We start from the raw sequence: 8,081 nt of genomic DNA, 5'->3' as shown, positions 1-8,081 counted from the left end.
CTCACAGCCCTTTACATCCCTCTTTTTTTTTTTTTTTAAGTTTGTTTATTTTGTGAGAGAGCGAGTGAGGGAGGGGCAAAGAGAGAGGGAGACAGAGAATCCCAGCGCAGAGCCCGATGCGGGGCTTGAACCCACGAAACGTGAGATCGTGACCTGAACCGACAAGAATCGGCCGCTCAGCAGACTGAGCCCCCGCCCCGGGCACCTGTCACATCCCTCATTTTAAGCAAATCTTTAGGTCTGCCCTGAAGTCCTCAGGGTCTATCCACCCAGCTCTGGCCCAGTCCCTTTGCTGCTGTGGTGGCCTCTCCAGAGGCGGAGGGGTGGCAGTGGCCAAGGTCCAGGACCACCAGCAGTCACCCTGCCACAGCCTGGGACACAGCGCCCTTTGTTCTGGCCCCTCCGCACCCCCCCCCCCCCCGCCCCTCGGTCCCAAGCTCTCTGACCTGGATTAGCCTGATCCAGGGGAAAGCCTCGGAGGCCCCTCCTGGAATGTGGTCTGGGGGTGGGGGGCAGGCAAGGCGCTGAGGTGAGTAGGGCTGGTGGGGTCTCTCCAGGGCAGGGCTGCGCCCCCAGCACCAGTAGGATCCTCCTCTCCCATCACCACCAGAGCAGGGCTCTGTGTGTCCTCTGCCCAGTGGAGGGGCCTCATTATCTCTCTAGCTCTGCTGGGAGGGCCTGAGACAGGGACCCCCCACCGTGGGGTCCAGCCTGGCCCTGTGCTGCGGTCACTGCCCCGTCCCTTCTCCTGTTCCAGGTAAAAGCCTCTTAGCGGGGTGGGGGTGGGGAACACTCTGAGCTCCAGGCCTGAGGGAGTGAGCCGTGGGTGAGTCTGGCCAGCGGCTGATCTGTAGACAAGCCTGGGGGGGGTCTTCGGCTGTGCGCCCCCCTCAGGCTAGGCTTCAAGGGGGAACCGGGGTGGGGGGGGGGCAACCCCTCCCGGAAGGCCTCGGGAGATGTGAGGCTGGACGCCCAAACCCACAGGACGGCTCAGGTGAGTGTGGGGCGAGGGCTGCCAGGACCACCCCCTTGTCCTGGCCTCCAAGTGGCTACGGCCACGGTGAGGGGACAACAGGCAGGAAAAGCCAGGACCCCGTCCTGGTGAGAGAGGGTCAGAGTCCCAGATTCCCACGGGTATCTTGGTGTTCCCCAGTGCCGGGAAGGAGACCCCACATGCAGAGGGGCGGTGGGAGGGAAGGAGGCTTCTGCCCAGCTGTGGGCTGGTCCCCCCTACTGGGGAGGCCTACCAGCCTCGTCTGTTACGGGGGTGCATGAGGCTGCTGTGTGGACCCCTGGGTGGAGAGCCAAGAGTGTGAGAGGCCTTAGAGCTGTTTTCTGCTTGTGTAGGGTTGGGGGGGGGGGCGGGGGGGCAGGCTGCTAGGGATTTGGAGAGCAGAAGCTTTCTTTCTTGGTGCCCCCTCAGAGGTCCCTATCTGCCCAGTGGAACCAGAGATCTGATCACCGCCCCCCCCCCACCCCCGCCGGTACCAAGACTCCTGGTTGGCCTGGGACAATCCGTCACCCATCTTACAGGTGGCAAAACTGAGGCTCAGCGAGGGAAGGGGAACTGCCCAAGTCACAGAGCAAATCCATGGCTAGGCCGGGGTGAACCGGAACTCGGCTCCCTTGCTCCTGAAGCAAGGCTGATGTTCTTACGTGTTCTTGGGTTTTTCTTTTCTTCTTTTTTTTCCCCTGAATGACAATAGTCATTTCTGATCATTGAGAAAAATTAGGAACATACCGCAAAGCCAAGGAAGAAAATAAGCCCCACCCATTTTGCAGCTGGCACCTGCTTCTCTGTCCCACACGTGGGGTTAGTCCCTCTGTGCTGAGACCCTCACACCTGCACACTGGGGACACTGGGGATTCCCAAGCACATGGGGCACACGCTGGCCGCCCAGCTCTCCCATTCACCAGCACCCCCTCTCCTGCCACCACCAGGTCCCTGGGCAAGGAGTCTTCCAGAGGGAGTCTTCCTGAAGTTCAGGCTCAGGTGGGAGCGATTCCATTACCGCCCCCCCCCCCCTTCATCTTTCATGGGCCCCTTGGAGGAGGGGAGACTTGGGGCGAGGTTTTGCCTGGGTTTCCCTTCTTGGCTCATTCCCTGAGCAGGGGTAGCCCCGTGCCTCGGTTTCCCCCACGCTGGGTCTCCATCCCCCTTTCTGGCCTGGGCTACAGACCTTCGCTGCTCCCTCTCGTCCCCCTCCGCCAGCAGAGGCAGCCGCGATGGGCGCTGGCGGCCCCCGGCGGGGAGCGGGCCCCCCAGACGGCGGCTGGGGCTGGGCGGTGCTGGGCGCCTGCTTCGTGATCACCGGTTTCGCCTACGGCTTCCCCAAGGCGGTGAGCGTCTTCTTCCGCGCCCTTATGCGCGACTTCGGCGCGGGCTACAGCGACACGGCCTGGGTGTCCTCCATCATGCTCGCCATGCTCTACGGCACGGGTCAGCGCCCCCTCGCGGGTCCCTCCCCCAACCCCGGGCCCAGGATTGAGAGCAGGGATCAGGGACTAGGAGACACGGACCCCGGACCCCGGGAGCCTTCCCCAGACCCCTCGGGGGAGGGCGCGGGAACCACTTTCTTCCTGTGAACACTGGCACCAGAGAGAGGGGACGAAAGGGCAGGAAAGGAACAGTGGCTCGAGGAAGAGCCCACACACCTGGCAAGCTTGGCCAGCCGGCAGGACCTCTCCAGTTCTGCCAAAAGGCCCGCCTGTGTTACAGGTGGGGAAATCGTTCTAAATAAGATTCCGGCTCCCCGCTCCCCTGAGCCCTAACCACCTGTTGCGGTGGGGGAAACGCTGGCGTTATCCTGACCAAGCCTCGCGGAAAAGAGGAGGCTTTCCTCTTTCTTCTGGAAAGAGCCTGGGCAGCCCAAGGGGCGATTCCAGCTGTGCAGATAAAAAAAAAAAAAGGGGGAGTGGGGTCCACCTCTTCTGCTTGGGGTTCCCTGTTCTCATGAGGACTGGGGATGGATGGGGGCTCTGGACCAAGACGGGTCCCTCCCGTGAGTCCTCGGCCTGCCTTGGTCTGGCCCAGCCAAGCAGTGTGACCTTGGCCAGACGCTGCCCTCTCTGAACCGCTGGTGACCTTATCCCTTTGAGCCATTTTCTGGGGCCGGGAAAGCCCGGAGTGTCCATGGGGAAAGGAGGTTAGTCCAACCGGAGCGGTGACCGTGCCCGGCCCACAGGTCCGGTCTCCAGCATCCTCGTGACCCGCTTTGGCTGTCGCCCGGTGATGCTGGTGGGTGGGCTATTGGCCTCGGCGGGCATGGTGCTAGCATCCTTCGCCACGCGCCTCCTGGAGCTATACCTGACGGCTGGGGTGCTCACAGGTGAGGGCGGCCACTGCTCACCTCCCCTACGCGGACGGGGCCGGCCGTGAGGTGGGGGGGGGGGGGTGGTCGGGAGTCCTTGTGGCAACGCCTTCTGTCCTCAGTTTCCCCTCCAAAGGCGGTCCTCGACGTCCCTCGGCTCAGTTTTCCCCGGGGGTCTGCCTGCCCCGTCGGGGCCTCCCCCTCCCCCCTCCCTCCTGCCCGGGGCTGGGGTGGGGGCGCCCTCGGGGACCCCGGCACAGCGCTGCCTCGTCCCGCAGGCCTGGGCCTGGCCCTCAACTTCCAGCCGTCGCTCATCATGCTGGGGCTGTACTTCGAGCGGCGGCGGCCCCTAGCCAACGGGCTGGCGGCGGCGGGCAGCCCCGTGTTCCTGTCGGCGCTGTCGCCGCTCGGCCAACAGCTGCTCGAGCACTTCGGCTGGCGCGGCGGATTCTTGCTGCTCGGCGGCCTCCTGCTGCACTGCTGCGCTTGCGGCGCCGTCATGCGGCCGCCGCCGGGACCCGGCCCGCGGCCGCGCGGGGACAGCGCGGACGACGCTCCCGGGGAGGCGGAAGCGGACCGCGCCGGGCTGCGCCTGCGCGAGGCGCCCCCTGGCGGCCGGACCCGCCGCCGCCGCCTGTTGGACGTGGCCGTGTGCGCCGACCGCGCCTTCGGGGTGTACGCCGTCACCAAGTTCCTGATGGCCCTCGGCCTCTTCGTGCCCGCCATCCTGTTGGTGAACTACGCCAAGGACGCGGGCGTGCCGGACGCCGACGCCGCCTTCCTGCTGTCCATCGTGGGCTTCGTAGACATCGTGGCGCGGCCAGCGTGCGGCGCCCTGGCGGGCCTGGCGCGCTTACGACCTCACGTCGCCTACCTCTTCAGCCTGGCCCTGATGGCCAATGGCCTCACGGACCTGAGCAGCGCGCGCGCGCGCTCCTACGGCGCCCTTGTCGCCTTCTGCGTCGCCTTCGGCCTCTCGTACGGCATGGTGGGAGCACTGCAGTTCGAGGTGCTCATGGCAGCCGTGGGGTCGCACCGCTTTCCCAGTGCTCTGGGCCTGGTGCTGCTCGTCGAGGCCGTGGCCGTGCTCATTGGACCCCCCTCTGCCGGTGCGCCCCTCGGGAGTAGGGGGTGACGGGCTAATGTCTCTAGATGGAAGAAAGCGCCCTCTCTGTCCCAGATGGAGCTTCCAGGGATGAAAGGAAGAGACCCATTGGCCGAGACAGCCTGGGGGTGGGGTCGGGGGTGGGGCTGCTCGTGGCCAATTAACCCCTCCTCCAAGCCAGTACTACCAGCCCTGGGTGGGGACGGAGAGGCCAAGAAGGCCCAGGAAGAGCCCCCCATCGACGGCTGCTGACCCGCTGGGTCATCTCAAGCGTTGGCACAAAGGCCTTGTGAAGTGCAAATGCTTATTCTCCTTTCGCAGATGGGGGGAACTGAGGCACAGAGGTCTAGTACAGGTGCAGTCCCCAAACTGAGCAGAGCCCTGCCCAGTGCTAGACGCCCTTAGTTTGGAACACTGCCTCCGAGTGCTTTAGCGTCCCCAGCCTCTAAGGGTGACCAGGATAGGGACATAGGGACGGTGTGTTTGAGGAACCAGCCATGAGACCAGGAGCAGAGTGGGGGTGCTCAGTGTGCACATGGGGTGGTGACCCAGGGGCCCAGGGAGGGGTTCCCTCCTCATCTGTCCAGCGGGCCACGGCCAGGCCCTGCCCTCGCTTGGTGCAGCTGCTGTGCCCCGACACGATCTGGGCCTTCCACTGTGCGTGCCCCCTGGGCACTCTGCAGTCATTGCCTCTTGGAAATTGCCATGATGAGAGGCCAGGAAAGGATTCTTGCAGAGGCTGGCATGAAGGCAGCCTCACAGAGCAGGGTAGACCCCACAGGAGAGGACACAGGACAGCACAGGGCACGTTTAGGGGACAGTGTTCCTAAACTGTGAGGCAGTTCTCAAGTGAGGCAGGAATTGAGCTTGGGAAGGGGCGGGGCGGTGGCTATTAGGGTTCTCCAGGGTTGGCAGGTCGTCCCTGAGACAGCAGGGGGCCTGCCTGTGAGCAGCGCTGCGCTCAGGCTGCGGGACGGAGGGGAGCCACCTTTGCTGGGACCCAGGCTGCCCCTGAGGTGGAGTGAGCTGCCCCTCCTTCCAGGGCTGGGCTGGCCGAGTGGCCTCATCCAGCTCTGTCATCTAACCTGGGTGAGGGTGGCCTCCAAGCCCCCCACCCACAGACACAACCCCCACCCCCACCCACCACCTGCAGAGGCTCAGGGAGCCCTCTTCCATTTTCTCACGTGACCTGGGTTGGGGGGTAGATCTAATAGGGAGTGAGACTGAAGGACACTGCAGGGCCGAGTGTGGGAGGGGCAGGGACAGGACTGGCGGCTGGCTGCGCAGGGCAGGAAGGCAAGTTTGGGACTGGTGCTCAAAGGGACTCAGGTAGGCAGCCAGCCTGGGTGGGGAGGGGGGGACACAAGGAAGCCTCCCCGAGGTCACAGAGCTGTACACCAAGAGGTCACAGCCTGGGGCGGTCAGCCACAAAAATGCCGAGAGGGAGGACGGAGCCCACAGAGCCTAGGGAAGCTCAGTCGAGGGAACCGGGGCCTCCTGGCAGAGAGGGAACCGGGGCCTCCCTGGGAGGGAGCTGGAGAGAAAGCTGGGCCAGGCCCCTGAAGACTGGGGGGGGGGGGGGTGCGTGGAAAGAGCTAGAGTTGGGGACCCCCAGGAGGGCGAGGCTAAGCGCAGTGTCCCCTCCCTACTCCTTAGCTGAGCAAGTCACAGAAACGTGTGGGGCTTGGATCTGGGGGTGGAGGGGGTGCCCTGTAAACTGAAAGGTGCTGCCTCCCCAAAGAGTCCACACGACTTAAGAAATTGAGAGAGGCCCCAGGAGGTGGTGACGTTTTTAAGGTCTCAGATGGCAAAACCCCGGTGGTGTTTTGCGTCTGTAAAACGGGAACAAAGACCGGGGTGGGTGTCTGCGTCCCTCAGATGTAAACCCAACTCCAGGGAGGGCACTGCCCTTTATCTGAGGTTGTAGGGAAGGGCAGTGGGTGGAGCCCCCCCTTCCCCCCCTCCGGCAGACCCTTACCTCCCCTTCCCTGCCCCCCAGGCCGCCTGGTGGACGCCCTGAAGAACTACGAGATCATCTTCTACCTGGCCGGCTCTGAGGTGGCCCTGGCTGGGATCTTCATGGCTGTGGCCACCAAGTGTTGCCTGCGCCGCTCTAAGGACACCCCGCCCAGCCAAGGCGCCCAGGGCGGGGCCAGCGACACTGAGGACGCTGAGGCCCAAGAGGACGCTGAGGCCCTGCCCACCGGCGCTGAGGAGCCCGGCAGCCTCCAGGCCTTGGAGGCGCCAAGCCCCGGGGCTGGGCCCGGGGAACCAAAGGAGGCGGCAGAGCCGGGCGTGGACCCCGAGTCTGTATAGCTCGGGGGGCACTAGGCGAGGTGGCTGGTGACTTTGGGAACGGGCCGACCCTCTCAGAGCCCTGGCTGTCCCGAGGGGGCCTGGAGCACTGCAGGCTGCTCTGCAGAGGTCGCCCCTGGGGCCCTGGGTGGGCCGCCTCCCTCATCTGCCCAGCAGGCCGCGGCCAGGCCCTGCCCTCGCTCGGTGGAGCAGCTGTGCACCGCCAGGGGCCGGGCCTGCGTGAAACTCAAGTGCATAAAGCTCCGCTGCGAGACCGAGTCCTGTTCCTGCGTCTTGGCGGCTCTGGCTGCCCCCTCCCACCCCCACCCCCCCCCGCCGGGGGTCGGGGGTCGGAAGGAGCCCGGGAGGCTCTGCTCAGGGCCCTCTGACCTGGAAGCTGTTGGGGGAGGAAGTGGCAGAGAGGGGGAAGGGTGGGGCGTGGAGGGGGAGATGTTCTCAGACTTCGGGGCACTAGAGGTCTCTCTTGCACTTTGACTTCTGACCTCTTGCGCTTCGATCCAAATGCGGGGAGCCCTCCCACAAACTTGACACCACTTTCTCCGCTTCTCTCCCTCCCAATCATGGGTGTGGGGACCAGGCCCAAGCGTGGGAAGGAAGAGCCTTCCCACCACAGACCCAGACTATCCAGTCATGGGCTCCAGAGAGCCCATCCTCCCAGTGACCCCCCCCCCCCCCCCGACCTCCCTGTTGGTCTCATTTTCCATCCAGGCCCTACACAGGATGTGGGGAGCCCTCCAGGTGCCTGGCTGGCTCACACAGGTCTGAGGTTCCCCGTGTCACTGGAGCAGTGACTACGTTTGATCTAACACTCACGGCGCCCAGACTGTGCCAGGCACTAAGTCCTTTCCAGGCGTCACCTCCTCGGATGCTCAAAATAGCCCACTAAGGCAGGGACCGTTATTGGCCACAATCACAGATGGGGAAACCGAGGCACAGAGAGGTCAGGGAGGAGCTCAGGGTTAGAGAGGCTGTGACTGGAAGCCAGGTGGTTGGTTGCAGTCTGTGCCCTTGGCCTCCACACTGGCTGTTCCTTCAGAGAGGCGGTCTGGTCTGGCAGCTCCGGGGGACCTGCGTGGACTCCTAGCCACAGCCCGTCCCTCCCTCCACGCTTGACAGTCCCATTCGGGCTGTTGCCCGTGACCCGTGAACTCACAGCTAATAAGCAGAAAGCCATTCTCCCCCCCGCCCCATGTTAGCCTCTGCCCACCCCCCCCCCCCCAGACTCTTCCCTCGTCGGGATGACCGTATAATTCAGTGGCCAAACAGGGACACTATTAGTTACACGGGACCGCAGGTACAGACTGATGCGCGGCTCACGGGACACACGGCCACCCTGCAAAGACACGGGG

At 64.6% G+C, this 8,081-nt stretch overlaps 1 protein-coding gene across 3 annotated transcripts; it reads left to right on the top strand.

Moving 5' to 3' along the window:
• The first annotated feature begins 22 nt into the window (after positions 1-22).
• SLC16A8 (solute carrier family 16 member 8) lies at positions 23-6,983 on the top strand. 3 transcript variants are annotated; one of them, XM_027070767.2, is made up of 5 exons: positions 23-1,993; positions 2,338-2,440; positions 3,186-3,329; positions 3,590-4,420; positions 6,416-6,983. In XM_027070767.2, exons 2-5 carry the CDS (start codon positions 2,365-2,367, stop codon positions 6,730-6,732), a joined length of 1,368 nt encoding a protein of 455 aa, XP_026926568.1. In that variant the 5' UTR covers positions 23-1,993; positions 2,338-2,364; the 3' UTR covers positions 6,733-6,983. The 3 variants fall into 3 exon arrangements, with proteins under 3 accessions (XP_026926568.1, XP_026926564.1, XP_026926563.1); XM_027070763.2 differs by having other exon boundaries at positions 2,216-2,440; XM_027070762.2 differs by having other exon boundaries at positions 2,213-2,440.
• The last annotated feature ends 1,098 nt before the right edge of the window (positions 6,984-8,081 follow it).

This window comes from Acinonyx jubatus, chromosome B4 (assembly GCF_027475565.1).
Source record: "Acinonyx jubatus isolate Ajub_Pintada_27869175 chromosome B4, VMU_Ajub_asm_v1.0, whole genome shotgun sequence".
In the NCBI taxonomy this organism is placed as follows: Eukaryota; Metazoa; Chordata; class Mammalia; order Carnivora; family Felidae; genus Acinonyx; species Acinonyx jubatus.
This window is presented reverse-complemented; position numbering and strand designations above follow the sequence as displayed.